Below are 23,317 nucleotides of genomic sequence, written 5' to 3' on the forward strand. Positions count from 1 at the left end.
CTATTTTTTCATTTCTAAACTTGTTCTTTTTATAGTGTCTTAAGATGTGACTAAACCATTTCTGAAATATTCAAAAGAATGTAATAAAATTTATACTATACATATTCATTGGCTTTTAAGAAGTGACTTTTCTTAAATGTCATGTTTATGTTTTAGTCATTCCTGTTTCATGATCGTTATGGGTTTTAATAAAAGGCTTAATTAGAAACAAATTCCTTTGGGGGTGAGATGGAAATGTTCTTAATCTTGATTGTAGTAGTAGCAGCTTCATAGGTGTACATATCTGTCAAAATTTATCAAAATGTAAGGAATTAATAATTCTTTACTACTATCGATTATAAGATCCCACTGAATATTTTGGATAAGTCTTTTGTCATGTGTGCCTTTTGCAAATCTATGGCTTGTCTTCTCATTCTCTTAACACTGTCTTTGGCAGAGCAGAAGTTTCTAATTTTAATGAAGTCCAGCTTATCAACTGCTTCTTTTATGGATCATGCCTTTGGTATTGTACCTAAAAAGTCACTGCCATATGCAAGATCATCTAGGTTCTCTCCAATGTTACCTTCCAGTAGCTTATTACAGAGTTTTACATTTAGGTCTGTGTTTAGGTCCATTCTGAGAATAACCTCTGTGTCTACCTTCATTTGCATGCAGATGACCAGCTGTCCCAGCACAATTTGTTGAAGAGACTATCTTTGCTCCATTGTACTGCCTTTGCTCCTTTGTCAAAGATCAATTAGAAAAACCTTTGTTTACATCTTAGTTCTACCATTTAGTAGTTGGATGGTTTTGGACAAATTGTACAAATTTGGACAAACTTTTTCCTAGAAAACAAATGCCCAAGTTTTTCAGTTTTCTTAGTGTTCAAACCAGAAGGCATATCCCTGAAATAAAATAAATATTTCAAATATGGGAAAATACATACTAAAAAAGGGACAGGATTCAGATTTTATATTTACCCTAAAAGCTTTCTGAAAAATAAAAAATGGTTTAATAATTGAGACAGAGGCAGTTAATTACTATGGAAATTAACCATTCCTTTAATCAGATCAACATTTGATACACTCCTAAGACAAATAATTGAAATCAAGTTTTTATACTAACTACACAGTAATACAGATGTAAAATACTTCAATTAAAAGGGATTTTTAAAAATTTTAATAAGAATATTTCAGAAAGTTGATACAGGGACTCTCCTGGCGGTCCAGTGGTTAGGACTCTGCGCTTCCACTGCAGGGGGCGTGAGTTTGGCCCCTGATTGGGGAACTAAGATCCCACAGGCCGTGCAGCAAAAAAGTTAATACAGAAAAAGATTTATAATGTGCTTAGGGCCTCAGTGAAAGTACCTGGTATGAAGATTACTAATTTATTTGTTTTAGCTTTTTCTTTGATTTTCGTTTCACAATTAAGCATTTTAAACTGAGATACATACAAACATATAACTTAGATACATATGCAACTGAGAGCAGACATCCTTGTCTTGTTCTTGATCTTAAAGAGAACGCATTCAGCCTTTAAACATTACGTCTGATGTTAGCTGTGGGTCTTTCATAGAGATGCCCCTTATCACATTTAGAAAGTTCCCTTGTATTCCTAATTTGCCAAGTGTTTTTATCATGAAAGGCTACTGGATTCTGTCAAATGCTTTTTCTGTGTCTGTTGAAATAATCGTGTGATTTTGTCCACACTGCGTGGCTTTTTTTTTTCTTTTTGGCCGCACTGCGTGGCTTGTAGGATATTAGTTCCCCGACCAGGGATTGAACCCGGGCCCTCAGCAGTGAGAGTGTGGAGCCCTAACCACTGGACTGCCAGGGAATTCCCCTGATTTTGTCCTTTATTCTATTCATATAGCGTATTACATCACTTTCTGTATGTTAAACCAACCTTGTAATCTTGGTACTAACCTACCAATCCTACTTGGTAAATGGTATAGAACCTTTTTACAAGTTACCAGATTCAGTTCGGTAGTATTTTGCTGAGGACTATTGTGTTTATATTCATAAAGGATATTAGTCTGTAGTTTTATTTTTGATGTCTTTGCCTGGTTTGGGTATGAGAGTCATACTGACCTCATGGGATAAGTTGGGAAGTATTTCTTCTTCTGTTTTTGGAAGTTTACGAAGTATTAGTGTTGTTCTTTAAATATTTCATAGAATTGACCAGTGAAGCCATCTAGTCCTGCGATTTTCTTTGTAAGAAGTTTTTTGATTGATAACTCTATCTACTTATTATAGGTATATTCAAATTATCTATTTCTTCTTGAGTTAGTTTCGATAGTTTGTATCTTTCTTGGAATTTATCCATTTCATCTAGGTTATCTAATTTGTTGGCATATAACTGTTCACAGTATTCCCTTATAATCCTGTTTATTTCTGTAAGGTCTTCTCCTTCACTCCTGATTTTAATAGTTTGAGCCTTCTTTTTTCTTGATTAGTTTACCTTTAGGTTTGTCAATTTTGCTGATCTTCTCTAAGAACCACTTTTGGTTTCACTGAATTTCTTGTTTTTCTGTTCTCTCTTCCATATATTTCTGCTCTAATCTTTATCAGCTTCTGAATTAAGCACGTCTTTATTTTCTGTATTTTTGTTGTCCTGACACCTGGGGCCTTCCTTATACTGGAGGGACTGGCCATCCCAGGGTTTGCCAATTCCTAGAGAAGTAAAACTTGCCTGTGGAGGGCCTTTAATATGAAAACCAACCAATCCAAACCCATACCCCAACCACCTCCTCTATCACACTCAGGGTCATTACTCCCCTGCCCTAATCACCCTAGGGCCAAGTAGCAGACAACTAGGAACAGCCCCTACAGCCCAGAGACCACTGAAATTACTCAAAGTAGGCAATCCTATATTTCCTTACCTGGTCTTACCCATCCTTCCCACAGAAATCCCAATAAAGGCTAGTGCCTACATTTCCTGCCCACCCCCCCTTCACCTCCTGACCAATACCAGTACTTCTTCCATGTGCCCCCCTCATATGGCCTGGAGTGTCCCTTCCTCTTGAGATTTGTGAGTATAGTAAACTATCTTTACAATGGCAATCATCTCCTGATCTGTTGGCCTCACCACACCTGAATAATAAAACCTACATTTTAAAGTAGTTTTTACTTCTGCTTGCTTTAGGTTTACTTTTCTTTTTCTAGTTTCTTAGGATAGAAAATTAAATTACTGATTTAATGTATCTATTCTTTTCCTTATAACACTGCTTTAGCTGTATCCCATAAGTTTTGGTATGCTGTGGGTTTTTTTTTAAATTTATCTCGAAGTATTTTCTAATTTCCCTTGTGATTGTCTTTGACCCACTGGTTATTTACGAATGAGTTATTTAATTTTCCATATATGTGTGAACTTCCCAAATCTCCTTCTGTTAATGATTTCTAATTATAGTACTCACTTATTCTTGACTTCAAGTATAGATGAAAATGTCACAGAATCCTAGACTTGGAGGAAATCTCTCCAAGAGAATAGCTATAATCACTCTTACTTCTATCCCAGATGGTATTAGCAATAATCTTTCAATAGATTTTGGAAGAGAAGCTAAAGAAATCAAATGAAAAAGTTGAGGACTATGAGCATCATCAGTTATACTTTGTATTTATAGATAATTTTACAGATTACAGAAAATGCTTTTATATCCATGTCTGAATGTAAATAAATGAATTTTTAAAAGGACCTGTAACACATAAGAGACAACTAGTAGGTTGGCATAAACAAAATACCTGATAGGTGTTGTCAAAACTGTCATACATGAATCTGGTAATCAGTGATGTCTTTCCAACTGAAATGAAAAGGAAAAAAAAGATTGATTCAGTTAACACATTAAATTGGGTTCTCAGCAATTTTTTTACAGAGAACTGCGATTCAATTCATTGGGAAATATCTGCAATGGTTCAACTAACAATAATTTACAAACATACAGGCCTATGTGACAAATAAAGAGAATACTTACATAACCACTAAAAAAAAAACAAACAAAAAAACCATACAGGCCTGAGTTTGCTGAAATGTCTTTCTTTAATAACAGATAATCTCGGGACTTTCCTGGTGGTCCAGTGGGTAAGACTCCACGCTCCCAATGCAGGGAGCCTGGGTTTGATCCCTGGTTGGGGAACTAGATCCCACATGCATGCTGCAACTAAGAAGCCCACAGGCCGCAACTAAGAAGCCCACAGGCTGCAACTAATAAGCCCGCATGCTGCAACTAAACTTGCTGCAACGAAGATCCCGAAGATCCCGTGTGCCGCAACTAAGACTCAGCCCAGCCAAAACAACTAAATAAGTTCTTCTTCCCCACCCCCTTCCTTTTCCTCTCCTCCTCCTTATAAAAAAAAAAAAAACCAAACAAACAAACAAAAGATAATCTCTCAAACTGAGAGCACAGGTAAAAGAATATTTATTTAGTTAAGAGGTGAGGAAAATGAAGAGAAGAGATGGAGGAAAACAATCAGTTATGCTGACATCTCTAATTCACAAAAGGTAAGCAGATATTTACTTGACCCCTAACAAAAAGAACTAGGATTACACTGGGAAGAAATTATAGTTAACTTCCTGGACAGTAACCTGGGGAATATAAGGGTCAGGTCCACTTCATTCAGTGAATCAAAGCTTAATCTCGGGAAGCATAAAAACTAAATATGAAGAGTTCTAGGAGGGGTATGAGGGCTGCAAGAACTTGACTGTTTAAGAGTAAGAATGAAATGACATGGAAAATTGTTTTGAAACTCATTTCAGGATCAGATCTCTATTCTTTGGCAGGGCAATCCCAAAGATTCATACTACTTTGTATTGGTATTTTTAAGTTAATCCACATGAAAGTGCCACTAGGTAAACAATAGTGGTATACTGCCAATATCCTTACCAATGGGCACAGTGTTCAAGGGCAAGAACCATATCTAATTTTCCTATATCTCCAGTAGCTTGGCATAGATTCAATAAATACTAAATGATACAAGAAATTATATCAATTGGAAAAGAACTGAGCAAATAAATATCTCAAATGCTCTCCTAAATGTAAATACTTTGGGGAAGAAAAAAAAACAATACCTAGTCACTCATGTTTTTGTATGAATTTAAGTAACTTTTGATTTCAACTTTTGATTTTTAGAGACCTGATCCCGGCCTCTTTAAATGTCCTCCATCCATGTGCTATATGAAAACCTGAGGAAAAAACTGAGCCAAAGAAGGAAGAATCCCATAAAATCACCTACTCCCAAACATCTTATTTTAAAGAATCTAAAATAGCAAGTTAAACAGCTAAAGCTAGTTTCCCTAGACCCTGGTCAAAAGCAAACTGATGTTTGGGAAGAAGTCTCTTTTAGGAGCAATGAGTAGATCTACGCATTTCTTCATTAGTAAATAGTACATACAGTTTTTACTTTGTTTTGAAAAATGTCCCTCCTTTTTTATATAAAAGAGCAAAATGCATGTTATAAAGCGGGCAACACAGAAAAGACCAAGAACAAAGTGAAAATTACATATATCCTACCACCTATACATAACTAACATTACAACTTTGGTATATGTTTTTCCAAAATACTTTTTATATATAAGAATACCTATGTACTTAAAGGCAAAACCCTAGAACCAATCATAGTAAAGTCAGGAACAATACACATACTACATTATTTAACACTGATCAGAATCTATTAAAAAGTAAATCTAAAAATCTGAAGAGATAAAAGGCAAAATAGTGGTGGGGGAAACAGTGGTGGATAAAAGCAAAGGAGCTTCATTATAAATGAAATATATAGTGAAGAAATGCAAAATAGCTTGTCTGTTGAAACGGTTTTTTTCTTTTTTCTTTTTTTTTTTGTGGTACACGGGCCTCTCACTGTTGTGGCCTCTCCCATTGCGGAGCACAGGCTCCGGATGCGCAGGCTCAGCGGCCATGGCTCACGGGCCCAGCCGCTCCGCGGCATGTGGGATCTTCCCAGACCGGGGCACGAACCCGTGTCCCCTGCATCGGCAGGCGGACTCTCAACCACTGCGCCACCAGGGAAGCCCTTATAAATCTTTTTTTTAAATATAAGGAACTCACTGAATCAAATGAATACTAATTAAAGCAAATGCAGTGTACATAAAACTGAGGTAAGAGACCTCTAACTCCATAGGAAATCTATGAAATGATTAATCATTTTAAGAGAAGAATTATTTTTCCAGTAGCCCCACTGCTTTGCATATCATCTTCATGGGCCACCTTCTCCAATGGAATCTGAGGACCTAATACTGGTCTCAACCAACCAATTTCCATTCCGGCTTGAAGGGCTGCTGCAAACTGCTGAAATTCCTCCTTGGTGGATATATAGAGAGCAACTCCTATTATGCTAGATTCCTTTGCCATGATGTCTCCCGTGGGTTTATTTCAACAGGACCTCTGCTGCCAACAACTATTACTCGTCCTCCATGTGACAAAGATTCAAATCATTGCTAAGATTTACATTAGTTAACATTTCAATAATCACATCAACTCCTTTTCACCAAAAGATTTCTTAATTATATCAATATAATTAGTTTCTCTGTGATTAAACACTTCGTGGGCCCCATTTTGCAAAACAGTGTTTTGTCCTTCCTCAGTACCAGCTGTGCCCAAAACTTTTAAGCCATCAACTCTAGCAGTCTGGCATGCTGCTATCCCAACTCCTCCACTAGCTTCATGAACCAGAACACTTTCTCCAGCTTTCACACAGGCACTGTGGAGCAGAGCTCAATAAGCAGTAAAATACGGGATACTGATGGCAGCTCCTTGTTTAAAGTCCAGTTTTTCCGGCAGTGTGTAAACAGGGTAATTGGCTGCCAGAGCATACTCTGCGTAGCCCTCAGAGATCATGCTGGTAGTGAAAACTCTGTCACTTTTCTTGAAAGCAGATACACTTTCTCCAACAGCTTCTGTTATCCCAGCCACATCTAATCCAGGAGTATAAGGTGGAAGTGGTTTTCCACTGTAGGTACCAGAGTGAATTTGTGTGTCCACTGGGTTTACACTACATGCTTGGACTTTGATTAGAACCTGATGGTCTTTTGGAATCGGTATGGCAACATCCGACTGGAGTTTCATCACTTCTGGTCCACAAATTAAAAAACTCTAATAGCTCGCATCAACCTCTGTTCAGTCACCATGGTGATCTAGATACGAGTCCTGAGTGGGAAATCAAAATCTGCGAGAGCTCCCTCAGATTCCATGGAAAAAAGGGCTGTGTGATGTATGATTTCATCTCAATAAAACTGTTATTAAAAATCTATCATGGATTTCCCTGGTGACTCAGTGGTTACGAATCCTCCTGCCAATGAAAGGGACGCCTAGAGCCCGTGCTCCACAACAGAAGCCACTGCAATGAGAAGCCTGCGCACCACAATGAAGAGTAACCCCCGCTCGCCACAAGTAGAGAAAGCCCGCGCACATCAACGAACACCCAACACAGCCATAAATAAATAAATAGATAGATAAATAAAATCCATTGTGGTGATTATTGTACAATGTGAAATACTTAATGCCACTGAACTGTACACATAGAAATAAGTTAAAATGGTAAATTTTACTATGTATAATAATTTTAATACTGGAGCACCAAAGATAACTAAAAAAGGGGCTGATTATTAAAGATTAGAGGAACTAATTATTGGGCCTCTAGAAGACCAAGGTATACTAATTTAAGAGATAACTTCTGTAAGTGGTAAAGTAATTCCTCACATAATATACTCTTCAAGAATACTTAGGATTCAAAGATTATAAGACTAATGTTTGCATAAAAGGAGAAGTCTCAATTATTCTACAACCTATATAAATGAACATTTATGAACTGCTTCATAATCTGGTCAGTTATATTGGTCAGATAATACTGAAACAGACAACAAGATATTTATATATTCTAATTTTTCCCCACAAAAATAAGCCATTATAAAAGATTAATGTGCTATGATAACAACAGTACCTTAAATCAGACGCTATGATTTTAGTTAGAAGTTAAGCATAAAAATACAACAAGCAAACACACAAAAACAACACTACCTGTAGTCCATCATGGTAATGAAGACACCTGAAAAACGTACCTAGGGACCATAGCGAAAAAGCTCAGCTGCAAGCAAAACTCACTGCAATATCACAGCCAAGATGTCTCATCTAGGTGATGCAATTCTACAGCAAAACAGAAAATCAATTAAACCAAGCTAACACTACTCCAATGTAGCGAACCTAGTCAACAACACTGAAGTTCCATAAAGCTAGTAGCCTTTCTCTAAAGACCTTAATTGAATAAAGATTTCATTTTTCCTAAAGCTTAAAAAAAAAAAAACGAATATGGAATATTACTCAGCCATAAAAAGAAATGAAATTGAGTTATTTGTAGTGAGGTGGATGGACCTAGATTCTGTCATACAGAGTGAAGTAAGTCAGAAAAACAAATATCGTATGCTAACACATATATATGGAAACCAAAAAAAAAAAAAAGGTTCTGAGGAACCTAGGGGTAGGACAGAAATAAAGAAGCAGATGTAGAGAATGGACTTGATGACACATGGAGGGGGAAGGGTAAGCTGGGATGAAGTGAGAGTGACATGGACATATATACACTACCAAATGTAAAACAGATAGCTGGTGGGAAGCAGCCACATAGCACAGGAGATCAGCCCGGTGCTTTGTGACTACCTAGAGGAGTGGGAAAGGGAGGATGGGAGGGAGATGCAAGAGGGAGAAGATATGGGGATATATGTATATGTAGAGCTGATTCACTTTGTTATAAAGCAGAAACTAACACACCATTGTAAAGCAATCATACTCCAGTAAAGATGATTAAAAAAAAAAAGAAGAGAACTACAACTACACTTGTACAATTACATTCAAAAATGGGGAGAATGAATTTGGTTGTATAAAATATTTGCTGAATAAGTAATTTCACATCTATGGCTCAAAAGTTGTTTTTTAATAAATATGCTTTGTTTCTTTATAATAATATTTACATTAAAGGCATCAGACCTATGATATGAGTTTCCAGGATGATGAAATGGAGACATCCAAAGTAAAAACAAAAAATATTTGACTACACAAAACGTGAAGACAGAAAAGATATTCGCATAAAGGTAATGACCCACTGGCTACTCTTACCAAAGATGAATAAAACATAAACAAATATATTAATGCTTGGATGGCTACTATTTCTCACTTCATTCCAAAACTTCCAAGTGCTAGGAAACAAGGAGGTTGGAGGATGAGAATGAAAAACAAATGTAAGTAAGGCCTTGAACGCAAAGGAGTTTACAACCACTGAAAGAGGGTGAACAAGAGAATAAAGCACCGTGCAAACAAAGTGTCCATCCTCTATACTGCCAGAGGTATGTTTCAACAATTTATAAACATTCCAAGGCTCCCCAGTCTCCATAAGCTAAAGATCCTTAGCAGGCATTCAAACTTGAGCTGAGCCTTTCTAGTCTCATCTCCTAACCTTGCCAAACACAAATACCATCTGACAATGATGGAAAGCTATTGGTTATTCTTCAAGCATAACAGGTTCCTTGGAGCCTGAGATTTTGCTCATGTAAACCAGTTTTGTGGAACTTTTCTTTCCTGGTTACATTATGAACTTATGGATTCAGTATCAGATGTGGTTCTGCCTGGAGGAGAGAAAAACTAAATTACCTCTCAAAACTACTTTCAGCCAAGCTCCCTGGTGGCCTAGTGGTTAGGATTCTACGCTTTCACTGCCATGGCCCGGGTTCAATCCCTGTTCAGGGAACTGAGATTCCCGCAAGGCATGCAGGGCAACAAAAAAATAAAATAAAATAAAAAAAAATACTTTCAGCCTAAGATTGTATTTCTAGACGTATTTTAGATAGCAGCAGGGCTTTTATTTTATTCCTACAACAAAGTTAACATTCATCTATGAATGTATCTTAAGGATAAAATAACGAGTTGGACTAATTAAAAAAGATACATGCATCCCAATGTTCATTGCAGCACTAGCCAAGACATGGAAGCAACCTAAATGTCCATTAACAGATGAATGGATAAAGAAGATGTGGTATATATACACAATGGAATACTACTCAGTCATCAAAAAGAATGAACTAATGCCATTTACAGCAACATGGATGGACCTTTCATACTAAGTAAGTGAAGTAAGTCAGAAAGAGAAAGACAAATACCAAATGATATCACTTATATGTCGAATCTAAAATATGATACAAATGAACTTATTTACAAAACAGAAACAGACTCACAGACTTAGAAGACAAGCTTATGGTTATCAAAGGGGAAAGGGGGCTGGGGGAGGGATAAATTAGGAGTTTGGGATTAGCAGACACAAATTACTATATATAAAATAAACAAAAAGGTCCTAGGGACTTCCCTGGTGGCGCAGTGGTTAAGAATCCGCCTACCAATGCAGGGGACATGGGTTCGATCCCTGGTCCAGGAAGATCCCACATGCCGTGAAGCAACTAAGCCCGTGCGCCACAAATACTGAGCCTGTGTTCTAGAGCCCACAAGCCACAACTACTGAGCCTACAAGCCACAACTACTCAAGCTTGCACGCCTAGAGCCCCTGCTCCGCAACAAGAGAAGCCACCTCAGTGCGAAGCCCACACACCGCAAGAAAGAGCAGCCCCCGCTCACCCCAACTAGAGAAAGCCCGCGTGCAGCAACGAACACCCAATGCAATCGTAAATAAATAAGTAAGTAGCTCCTATTGTATAGCACAGGGAACTATATTCAATATCCTATAATAAACCATCTGGAAAAGAATATATATACATACATACATGCATACATATATATAACTGAATCACTTTGCTCTACACCAGAAACTAACACAAATCAACTATACTTCAATAAAAAAATGTTTTTAAAAAGATAACTTGGAAATAATCTGTACCCTCAAAGAACAGTTCAGTGGGAAGTTCAAAGTAAGTACTAGCATAAGACTAGCTTTTCCAGCATTAACTTTACTCAAAAACTTTTTAAGTCTAAGTGTAGAAAAGCATGATCCACTTCTTACAGGGAAAAATAAGAAAAAAATGGTAATATAAGGAACTTTACTCATATTATCTTGTTTGTGCATTTATTTACTAGTTTACCTCTCCCAACTTACAAATGATAAGCTGTAGAACAGGAACCTCATCTATCTTGTTCATGGCTACACTCAATGTTGGTCCCTGTCTAGCACTAAATGAAATAATCAATGAAAGAAACCATCAAGTAGACAGTATTCACTAAGGTTGTCCAGAGTCTGCATTCTTGGAAAAATGAAAGTAGATATAGCTCACAGGGGCACACTTATGATAAAACTCAGTGAACTGAGGTTTTAGAACCAGAAGGCCAAATTTACTAATCAATGTAAGAAATAATTTTGTAACGATGGGAATATTCAGGTCAATATAACTAGCAATTTTTCTCATTCAAGCTGTACACTTAAGATTCGTATGCTTTTCTATATGTTACACTTCAATAAAAAGTTTTCCTTGTAAAAATAAAATCTAAATAATCACTGTCTGAAATAATAACATCTTATGGGGTTTTACACACACACACACACACACACACACACACACACACACACACTTAAAGTACACATAGTAAGTCAAGTCAGAAGGAAGAATGGTAAGTAGAATTAGACTGCCAGGGTCCCTGCACTGCCCAGAAGGGTAAAGGAATCAATTACCTGTAAACTTTTGTAAGTCATGGCTGCATGTCACAACTTCTGGGCTAATCACAAAAAGAAAAAGAAAAGAAAATTGTATAACTTCCCAATTAATAAAGAATATGGAATACTTTTTTAAAAGGCTACAAATTCAAATAACACAAGAAGAGAAAAAGAAACACTCAGGACAAAAAGAAAGCACATTGAGAAGATGGTAGATTTATTTTAAATCCAAATATATAATTATATTAAATGTAAATGTACTAATGTTCCAATTTTAAAAACAATTATCAGACTGGACAAACACAAAACTTAACTAGATGACTACTAAGCCACATCTGAAACATAAGAATATAAAAATGTTGAGAGTAAAAAGATAGAGGGACTTCCCTGGTGGCGCAGTGGTTAAGAATCTGCCTGCCAATGCAGGAGACACGGGTTCGAGCCCTGGTAGGTCAGGGAACTAAGATCCCCATATGCCGGGCAGGGCAGCCAAAATAAATAAATTAATTAAAAAGGATAGAAAAATATAAATACTATGAAAACATTAGCCAAAAGAAAGGTGGTATACCTATACTAACATCAAAGTAAACTTCGGGCTTCCCTGGTGGCACAGTGGTTGAGAGTCCGCCTGCCGATGCAGGGGATATGGGTTCGTGCCCCGGTCCGGGAAGATCCCACATGCCGCGGAGCGGCTGGGCCCGTGAGCCATGGCCGCTGAGCCTGCGTGTCCGGAGCCTGTGCTCCGCAAAGTAAACTTTAGGGCAAAAAGCATTACTAGAAATAGTGGAACACTTGATGACGAGAAAAGGTTGAAGTCACCAAGAACACAATAACAATTCCAGGGACTTCCCTGGACGTCCAGTGGCTAAGAATCTGCGCTTCCACTGCAGGGGGCACGGGTTCGATCCCTGGTTGGGGAACTAAGATCCTGCATGCCACGCGGTGTGGCCAGAAAAAAAGTCTCAGAAACCTATACGTTAAAAATGGAAAAACTACAAGGATACATATACAGAGCCACAATCACCATGGGAAATTTTAACATACCTCTCTCAATAACAAAATAGACAAAAATTTGATAAAGACACATAATATTTGAACCACTTGATTAACAAAACTGATCTAGTGATCATATATTGAATTCTGCACCTAACAAATTCATTCTTTTCAGGCACAAAGGGAATATTTATTAAAACTGACATAACATATGGACCATAAAGTCTCAAGAAAATTAAAAACAGTGAAAATATATTCTCTGAACACAGTACGATTAAAGTAGAAATCAAAAATATAAAGAAAACTAGAAAGTCCCCAAGTGTTTTCAAATAATATACTTCTAATAACCAATGAATCAAAGGAGAAATCAAAATAGAAATCAGAAAGCATTTTGTACTCAATGACAAAAATACTGCAGAGCAAATCTCCAAAACACTACTATAATAGTACTTAAAGGGAAATTTATACAATTACACACACACACACACACACACACACACACACACACACACTTATATGAGCATATATTAGGGAGAAAAAAAAAACTAAACATGAGCTATATATCCCTCTCTCAAGAAGTTGGAAAAAACCAGCAAAATAAACCATTGAAACTATAAGAAAGGAAATAAAGAGCAGAAATAAAACAGAAAACACACAACTGAGAGTCAACAAGGCCTGTTTAAGCTCTTTGAACAAAAAACTATTAAATTTATAAACCTCCAGGAAGTCTTACCAAGAAGAAATGAAAGGTACAGATAACCAGTATTAGAAATTAATGAAGCATGATTACAGATCCTGCAGACATAAAAACATGAGTAATATGCACTAATAAATTTGAAACAGTAGATGAAATGTACAAAGTCCTAGAAAAATAAGAAAGAAAAAAGAAAATCTTAAAGAAATTGAAGCTCTATTTAAAAAACCTTCCCCAGGGTTGCAAAAGGCCAGAATTGCCAAGCCACTCTTAAGTAAAAAGAATAAGGTGGGAGGGGCTTCCCTGGTGGCGCAGTGGTTGAGAGTCCGCCTGCCGATGCAGGGGACACAGCTTCGTGCCCCGGTCTGGGAGGATCCCACATGCCGCGGAGCGGCTGGGCCTGTGAGCCATGGCCGCTGAGCCTGCGGGTCCGGAGCCTGTGCTCCGCAACGCAAGAGGACACAACAGTGAGAGGCCCACATACCGCAAAAAAACCCAAAACAAACAAACAAAAAAAACCCAATAAGGTGGGAGGATTTGCTCTCTGGTAAATCAGTAATTTTTATATTAAGTTATAGTAAGTTTTGTATTGTTGCAAGGGTAGACTAAGCAATTAGCAGAATAGAAATTCCAGAACCAGGTCAATGAATTTATAGACAGTTGGTCATTATAAAACTGATATGGCAGAGAACTGAGGAAAAGAAATGTTTTTAAATACATGATGCTCGGATAATTACATATCCATACTGAAAAAAATTAAATCTGACATCTATTTCATAGTACACATAAAGATAAATTTCAGTTGGATTATAAACCTAAATGTGAAAGACAAAGCAAAACAAAACACAAAAAAACAAAACAAAATTTCTAAAATATAATAGGGGAGACTATCTTCATTACTCAGGCTATGGAAAAACGTCTTAAAATGGGACATAAAAATCAGATTTTTATACACTGATACATCTATCTACATTAAAACTAACATTTTCTGTTCATTAAAAATTGTCATTAAGAGTGAAAAAAGCAAGCAATCATAGGTTGGTCTGTTCAAAAAAAAAATACACCTTTTGTTTTTCTTCATGGAGAATAAAGGACACATGCTTTGAAGGAGGACGAAGCAACAGTTTAAGACTATCATAGTGTCTGTGTTACCGATTAAAAGTCTTTCTCTGAACTGTGAGTGTAGTTCCTTTAATATGCACCTTAACTTTTCTACAGCAAAATTTAAGCAAATAAGTTTTGACTTTGGAAAAACATTTCTCAATAATACAATAATGAAGTAATCAAAACTAAAAACCCAAGAAAGAAAAACAAAGCTCGAAAATACCCTCCCTTCAACTCTAGTAAAACACATTTTTCAGCATACCAATTTTTTTTTTTTTTTTTTGTGGTACGCGGGCCTCTCACTGTTGTGGCCTCTCCCGCTGCAGAGCACAAGCTCCGGACGCGCAGGTTCAGCGGCCATGGCTCACGGGCCCAGCCGCTCCGCGGCATGTGGGATCTTCCCAGACCGGGACACGAACCCGTGTCCCCTGCATCGGCAGGCGGACTCTCAACCACTGCGCCACCAGGGAAGCCCCAGCATACCAATTTTTAAAAAATTACAATAAATAAAGTCTTTGCTCTCATGGGGTTTAAAACTGGCAATACATATACCTTACAAGTATATAACATTTAGGTATAGAGGATAAATTCTTAAATATTTTAGTTCAAGGTAGTTTTTGTTTTGTTTTGTTTTGAAGACAGAATCTCCAGGGACTTCCCTGGTGTTCCAGTGAGTAAGACTTTGCACTCCCAATGCAGGGGGCCGGGGTTCGATCCCTGGTTGGGGAACTAGATCCCGCATGCATGCCCCAAAGTCCACATGCCGCAACTAAAAAAAAAAGATCCTGTGGGCCGCAACTAAGACCCACAGCATACATGCATGCATGCATGAATGAATTAAAAAAAAAAAAAAAAAAAGACAGAATCTCCAAATAGTAGATCAGGATCTCAATGTCTCTCTCATCTGGTCAGCATTCAAGTTGTTGTATCTTCCTTGTATTGAGGGTAACCCAAAACTCCAGAGAAAGAGTATAGTCCACTTATAGTCCACTTAGGTGGCTCTTTTACATTGTCCAAAGACATATTTTAGCACCCTTTCATATATTACTACCCATTTATGATCAATAGCTTCTGGAAGCTATTTAGTTTCCGGAAATTAAAATAGCCCCTTTTCATAGAAAGATTAGACATATCTAATTTTAAAACAGCATTCCTTCTGTATTTGCATTTCTTCTGTATTCATTCAAATCTCTTCAGCTAAGCTTATTTCTCCAAAATAGTTTTCAAAATCCCTAATAGTACATTCTTTATATCCTCCTATATAAAGGCAATTTAAATGACCATTTCAATCAAAGCCTAACTAATCTTATTCTGAACACTGTGGCTATTCATTTCTCTTCCAACAATATTTTAACATTTGTCCTTAATACTCCTGTGCCACCATACACACAAAACTTCATACAGCATTATGTTCTAATACTTTTCTTCCTATCCCACTCCCAACCCATGCCATATAATTTATTCTGTATTATATAAATTTATTCAGTCAGTCATCAAGAAGTTCTGATAAAAGGAAGAATATATTGAGGCAAGGAAGACCAACTAAAACTAACAAGAGTATTTAATTATCAACAAATATGGTTCTATACAACACAAAATAGAAATCTGTTAAGTATTGTAGGTATACTCCTGGTTCTGAGTATGCCTAGCTCTTCCAAGAAATCACTTCTCTGTTTAAAAAAGGAAATATCTCCAGGTGATTTCATAACCCACTCTTAATATTTCTACAGCCTTTTTAGTCAGGAAATTCTTCCATATATATGACTTAAATTCACTATGTTTCATAGCACAGGGAGATCAGCTCAGTGCTTTGTGTCTATCTAGAGGGGTGGGATAGGGAGGGAGATGCAAGAGGGAGGAGATACGGGGATATATGTATACGTATAGCTGATTTACTTTGTTATACAGCAGAAACTAACACACCATTGTAAAGCAATTATACTCCAATAAAGATGTTAAAAAAAATTCACTATGTTTCAGCTTAAGCCTCTCTTATTGTTCAGATCTTAGAATTGCAAATTAACAAGCTATTATCTTTTCTGTAAGATATTACAGATCCAAAGACTTTTTTCAGTTGTACTTTTGCCTTCTTGATGTGACTGGACAATTCTCATTTGAATGTCACATTTTAATTCCATGATTAAACAAACCTATGATTTTCCTTGTGTATAAGCAACATGAAGTGATTCTTATTACTTATTGTCAGCCAGTAACACAATCATTGACAAAGCAAATTTTATCAAAGCCATTGAATTTTTAAACTGTCTTTTTTGTAATTAATTTATTTATTTTTGGCTGCATAGGGTCTTTGTTGCTGCACACAGCTTTTCTCTAGTTGTGGCGAGCAGGGGCTACTCTTCGCTGTGGTGTGTGGGTTTCTCATTGCGGTGGCTTCTCTTGTTGCAGAGCACGGGCTCTAGGAGCGTGGGCTTCTGTAGTTGTGGCACATGGGCTCAGTTGTTGTGGCTCACAGGCTCTAGAGCACAGGCTCAGTAGTTGTGGCGCACAGGTTTAGTTGCTCCACGGCATGTGGGATCTTCCTGGACCAGGGATCGAACCCGTGCCCCTGCATTGGCAGGTGGATTCTTAACCACTGAGCCACCAAGGAAGTCCTCAAAGCCACTGAATTTTAAAACTAATTTGTTTATCTTACTCTCTACTTAACTGTAAGTTACATGTATTAAGAATTTTGTCATATAAATTACAAAAGTCCAATACAGCAAAATACCTGAGAAACACTTAATCTTATCTAACATTTAGTTCATGTAGCTCAACTTTCCAGAGATGATTACAGTTTTTTCACTCTTATGGTTTTGGGAACGCCAAAGTATCCTTACTTCCTGCACACCTTCTACCTATACAAAATTTATCAAGGAAAGGTTGTATAGTTTAGTGTCTTAGTAGTGGAGCTCTAGAACCAGGCTGTTGAGCTGAAACCCAAGTTTAGCCAGTTACTAACTGTATATACTACTGAGACAAGTTATTTAACCTATCTGTGCCTGAATTTCCTCATGGTAAAATAAGAATAACAGTAGTACCTATCTTATAGGAATAGTTCAACTTTTTTTCATTGAAATATATTTGATTTCAATGTTGTGTTAGTTTCTGGTATACAGCAAAGTGACTGTTATATATATATATGTATTTTGTTGTTGTTATATTCTTTTCCATTATAGCTTATTACAAGATATTGAATATAGTTCCCTGTGCTATACCATAGGACCTTGTTGTTTATCTATTTTATATATAGTAGTTTGTATCTGCTATTCCCAAACTCCTAAATGATCCCTCCCCACCTTTCCCCCTTGGTAACCATAAGTTTGTTTTCTATGTCAACTTTTTATTTTACAGAAAACTTACAAACCTCCTTAGTCTCCTCTCATCAGTGACATTTCCTGTCTTTCCTGTTTTTACGACCTTGACACTTGTAAAGAATACTGGTCAGTTATTTTGTGTAATGTTCCTCAATTTAGATTTGTCTAATGTTTTCTCATTAGAATGAGGTCATACTTTTTTTTTTTTTTTTTTGCGGTACGCGGGCCTCTCACTGTTGTGGCCTCTCCCGTTGCGGAGCACAGGCTCCGGACGCGCAGGCTCAGCGGCCATGGCTCACGGGCCCAGCCGCTCCGCGGCATGTGGGATCCTCCCGGACCGGGGCACGAACCCATGTCCCCTGCATCGGCAGGCGGACTCTCAACCGCTGCGCCACCAGGGAAGCCCGAGGTCATACATTTTTGACAAGACCACCACAGAGCTGATGTGCCTGTCTCAGTGCATCATAAAAGAAATACATGATGTCATATTAATGTCTTATTCCTAGTGATGTTAACCTTGATCACTTGATTATGGCAATCTCCACAGAGTTTCTTTACCATAAGTTAGTGTTTTTCCCCTTGTAAATAATAAATATCTTGAGGAATATACTTTGAGATTATTCAAATATCCTGTATCTTCGCAAAATTTTGCCCTCTAATTTTAGCATTCATCAACTGGATCTCGCCTGTAGCAATTAGCACTGTGGTATTCCAACGGTGATTTTCTATTTCCCTCATTCTATTTACTATAAGAGCAGTCCTTTCTTATCTATTTATTTAAATAAATATTCATAAATATCTTAATTATGTGGGTTATAATCCAATATCACCATTATTTATTTTGTTGCTCAAAAATTTCCAACTTTCCCTGTTGGGCGCTCTTTCACATTGGCTCCTGTGCCCTTTCAACATGTCCCCATCCTTTCATAAACACTTCCTTATTTTCTGGCACCAGAATACTCTCCAGCTTATTTTGTATTTTCCCTGCCCCAGCCCTGAAATCAACCACTTCTCCAAAGATCTCACGGAGTTGGTTTTAAGGGTTAAACTAGCTAAGACTGTAAAGTACTTACAACAGGGTCTGATCTGTACTAAGTAATCAAATGTCAATTGATATCTAGTACTGACAGTTTGACAGGAAATACACATTAACCATTACAGCTGTCAGGAGGTGCTATATTTCTATATTTGGTTGCAAAGTGATATTAAGCACTGTATTAGTCTGCTAGAGCTGCTGTAACAAAGTACCACAAACTGGTTTAAACAACAGAAATTTATTGTCTCACGGTTCTGGAGGCTACAAATCCAAAATCAAGGTGTTGGCAGAGTTAGTTGCTTCTGAGGGCTGTGAAAAGAATCTGTTCCAAGCCTCTTCCCTAGCTTCTGGTGGTTTGCTGGCAGTCCTTGGCATCCCTTGGTGTACAGAAGCATCACCCTGATCTCTGCCTTCACCTTCAGATGGCACTCTCTCTATGTATATCTGTGTCCAAATTTCCCCTTTTTTTAAGGACACAAGTCATACTGTATAGTGGCCCATCCTACCCCAGGAGGACCTCACCTTAACCAGTTGCATCTGAGGTACTAGAGGTTAAACTTCAACATACGAATTTGGGAAGAACACACTTCAAGCCATAACCAGGCACAAATGAAAAAATTCTGAAAAATAAAAATAAATCATCACAGTATTTAGAATAATATCAATCAGACTGAGGTTGAAATAACTATTTAGATTGTTTTCACATAGAAGACTAATTATTACAGTATCAGAGGTTTTGAAAACAAATGTACAATATTTTGGAGAGGAAAGTTCAACTAAAGAATTTTGAAAGAACAAAAGGAATGCTTTATTTAAAACTAAATGTCCCAATGCAGCCAAAAATAAATAAATAATTTTTTTAAAAAAAGGGGGGGCTTCTCTGGTGGTGCAGTGGTTAAGAATCTACCTGCCAATGCAGGGGACACGGGTTCGATCCCTGGTCTGGGAAGATCCCACATGCCACGGAGCAACTAACTAAGCCCGTGCGCCACAACTACTGAGCCTGTGCTCTAGAGCCCGTGAGCCACAACTACTGAGCCCTCGTGCCACAACTACTGAAGCCCACGTGTGTAGAGCCCGTGCTCTGCAACAAGAGAAGCCACCGCAATGAGAAGGCCACGCACCGCAATGAAGAGCAGCCCCCGCTCGCCGCAACTAGAGAAAGCCCGTGAGCAGCGATGAAGACCCAACACAGCCAAAAATAAATAAATAAATAAATAAAATTTTAAATAAATAAATAAAACTAAACGTACTCAGTCTTTCTGTGAAGAGGAACTACTTTCAATTTCTGAAAGCTCTGAGAGCATTAAATAGGTAGGAATATATGAGAGGGTGCTGACAGTAAGTCCCTGGGTGGAGCCTACAGAGGACCATCTATGCAGGCCATATTATATGGGTAGATTCTTCTCATTTTACCTAGAGAGGTTAAAATGAACGCTTTAAGAGCTCATAATGTATAAGGTGGCAGAGCAAAGACCACAGTTCAGTATCCCTAACTCCTGCCCCATAACTTTTCCCCCATATCACATTAACTATAGAAGTTTCACAGGCCAAAGGAAAGAAACATTCCATATTAAACAACTTGATAAACAAACATAAAAGGTTTGCAAATTAGTAACTTCAATAGCCATCTAGTTTTGTCCTATTTACTTAATGTCAATATGTTAGTGCTTCTGTCACCTGCTTAAAGAAGAAAGACCTGTTTACTCAGATTCCTAATGACTGGACAGATTCAATATTTTATGGTTGCCTGTATGAAGGACATTATGCTAGACACCAAGGACAGAGATTTAAAAGATCTAAGAATGGATTTTATGCAGATCAAAATATCTTTAGTCCAGAGGTGGCCTAAAATCTGTCTAAATTCATGAGTCATCACATTCTCTATTTCCCTATTATAATCAACTTAACTCACCTTGATTATGTAGATAATTTAAAGTACACATGCACAGATTTCTGAAAGGGATATTCTTCAGTTTTAACAGGATGGTTAAAGACAGATTAAGGGTTAATTAGCCACATGAGACTACTGAAATTAAAGTGAAATAAAATTTTGAAATCAGTTCTCAGTCACTGTAGCCATCACCATATTAAACAGCACAAATATGGGACAGTTCCTCCATCACAGAAAGTTCAATTTGATAGCAAAGATTTAGACATCCTAAAATGTTAAGTCTCAAACCATGTAATGCAAAGTATCCCAAAAATAAAGGCCTCTGTGGGCAACTATATCCATGAATGTCAAGAATATACCAATAAGAAAGTTCTCATCTTTTAGCAATCATACAAAAATATTTGCAATGATAGGATATACGGGATTTTCTTCAACTCACTCTGGTATGTGGGGGCGGGGGGGATAATTGTTGAAGCTGAGTACGAGTTTATGGGGGTTCATGACACTATTCTCTGTACCTTTTTATATGTTTAAATTTTCCCATAATAAAGGGGTTAAATAATACTTTAAGAACCCAAAAACATATTTGGTTAAATCACACTCACTCTTCAAATATGCCATTTACAACGACTGACTTCTTGACTCTCTAAAACTCTACTGAGACCACTTTTTAAAAATTAGCAATTAGTTCTTGATAAATCCAATAGCCTTTTCCGAGTTATCATTTTCCTCATCTTGAGCCTCTGACTCTTCAGATTCATACCAGATACTTGGCATATCAAACCTTTCTCCTACGTTAGGTTATTTTGTCTTATTCTGTTTTTCTTTTAATTATCCTCTTTTATGCGTATTTTTGAGGTAGCAAGCTACCTCAAAGCCTTTCTGAAACTAAGTATGGTAAAAATCAGAAATCATTCACTTATTTGAAAATATTTAGTGAGCTCCCGCTATATGCCAAGCACTATGCAATGGTGCTTAGAATACAGCAATGAACAATAAATTCATGAATGCTACCTCTGTGGAACTTACAGAACAAATGGAAAACAGAAATTTTAACAGACAAATAATTACAACTGTATTAAAGGCAGCAAGGAGAAGGACAGTGTTGACAGTCTATAAAGAATGGGAAACTAAACCACTCTGAGGAAGTCAGCAAAGGCTTGAAGAAGTTTCTTGAAGCTAAAGGATAAGCTGGAGTTAATCTGACAAAGGGGAAGAGGGAATATATAACAAGATGGAGATTGGTTAAGAGTTATAACTTAAAAAAGGTCAGTATGGGGCTTCCCTGGTGGCGCAGTGGTTGAGAGTCTGCCTGCCAATGCAGGGGACACGGGTTCGTGCCCCGGTCCGGGAAGATCGCACATGCCGCGGAGCGGCTAGGCCCGTGAGCCATGGCCGCTGAGCCTGCGCGGTCCGGAGCCTGTGCTCTGCAACGGGAGAGGCCACAACAGTGAAAGGCCCGCGTACAGCCAAAAAAAAAAAAAAAAGGTCAGTATGGCTGAAACAGAGAGAGATGGTGGGAGATATGCTCAAGAATGGACGGATGGGGAGGAGCCAAAAAATTCAGTGTGAGCAATGTAGATCATTTGGAAAGATCTTATTCTAAGAGTGATTTAAACAAAAGCAAAAAAAAAACCCAAAAAACTACAAAGGTGGGGATTTGAGTTTTTACAATTTTTAAAAAATTTTATTGTGATAAACTACCATAAGATTTACCATTTTAACCATTTTTAAGTGTACTATTCTGTGGCATTAAGCACAGTCAAGATGTTTTTGTTTTTAGTAAGAAGTTACTCTGATTTACATTTTTATAAAGTTCACTCTGATATCAATGTGGAGGATGGATTGGAGGGGAGGTCCAAGAACAGAGGTTGGAAGGTACAAATATAAAGATTTAAATCTACTTTACTGCTCCCTGCTAGACCATAAACAAGAAGAGAACAGAGATTATACCTGATCTGTTAAAAACTACATTTCCCAGGACCTAGCTCTATGCTTGGCACACAGTGGACATCTATTAAATAGATAAATGACCTGTAAGATTCTATGATTCTTAGAACAGAAAACTTAAAATGCAAAGATGTGTGTTCTGTACAGCACGTAACACCTTAATGATGATTTTTTTTAACTTAAAAAAAAAAAAACAAAAACCTGTCTAACAGTAATAGGTAAAGATGAGTTCTAGCAATAAGGTTAGAGATAGGAAGGTAGAATCCAGACTCTGAAAGGGTCTGACTAGGGCAGAAGAGCTTGGACTTCATCTCAAAGAGAAGTCTATGCGGGGTGTATGGGCAAGGTTTTATGCAATCTCACAATGGCAGGTTGAGATAACAATAATGCTTATTATCAGTTAATTTAAAAAATCATACAGTATTTGTCCTTTTGTGATTGGCTTATTTCACTTAGCATAATGTCCAAGGTTCATCCATGTCAAAGCATGTGTCAGAATTTTCTTCCTTTTTAAGGCTGAATAAGTTTTCATTGTATGTATACACAGAACCATGTTTTGTCTACCCATTCATCCATGGATGAACACTTGGATTGCTTCTATCTTTTGGCTCCTGTGAATAATGCTGCTATAAACATGGATATAAATGAGTTGGTTTTAATTTTATAAAATGTACTTTTAAAAAAGAAGAGGAGGGACTTCCC

The 23,317-nt window shown here is 37.4% G+C and overlaps 1 protein-coding gene and 1 pseudogene across 5 annotated transcripts in view; both read right to left on the reverse strand.

Annotated features, from left to right (window-relative positions):
• The window catches only part of RAB6A (RAB6A, member RAS oncogene family), a 66,636-nt gene that overhangs the window by 34,239 nt on the left and 9,080 nt on the right, over positions 1-23,317 (reverse strand). For 2 of the 4 annotated variants that reach the window (XM_079930589.1, XM_079930590.1), the window contains exon 2: positions 3,720-3,778. In XM_079930589.1, the coding sequence (XP_079786715.1) occupies positions 3,720-3,778 (59 nt within the window). Of the gene's footprint in view, positions 1-3,719; positions 3,779-8,046; positions 8,342-19,293; positions 19,409-23,317 lie in introns of those variants that run through there. The other 2 variants (XM_079930591.1, XM_079930592.1) reach the window with 2 other exon arrangements.
• Positions 6,131-7,116, reverse strand: LOC307190804 (zeta-crystallin-like; annotated as a pseudogene). The gene has a single exon. The product of its transcript is annotated as a zeta-crystallin-like (transcript).

Source organism: Stenella coeruleoalba, assembly GCF_951394435.1.
Source record: "Stenella coeruleoalba genome assembly, chromosome: 8".
In the NCBI taxonomy this organism is placed as follows: Eukaryota; Metazoa; Chordata; class Mammalia; order Artiodactyla; family Delphinidae; genus Stenella; species Stenella coeruleoalba.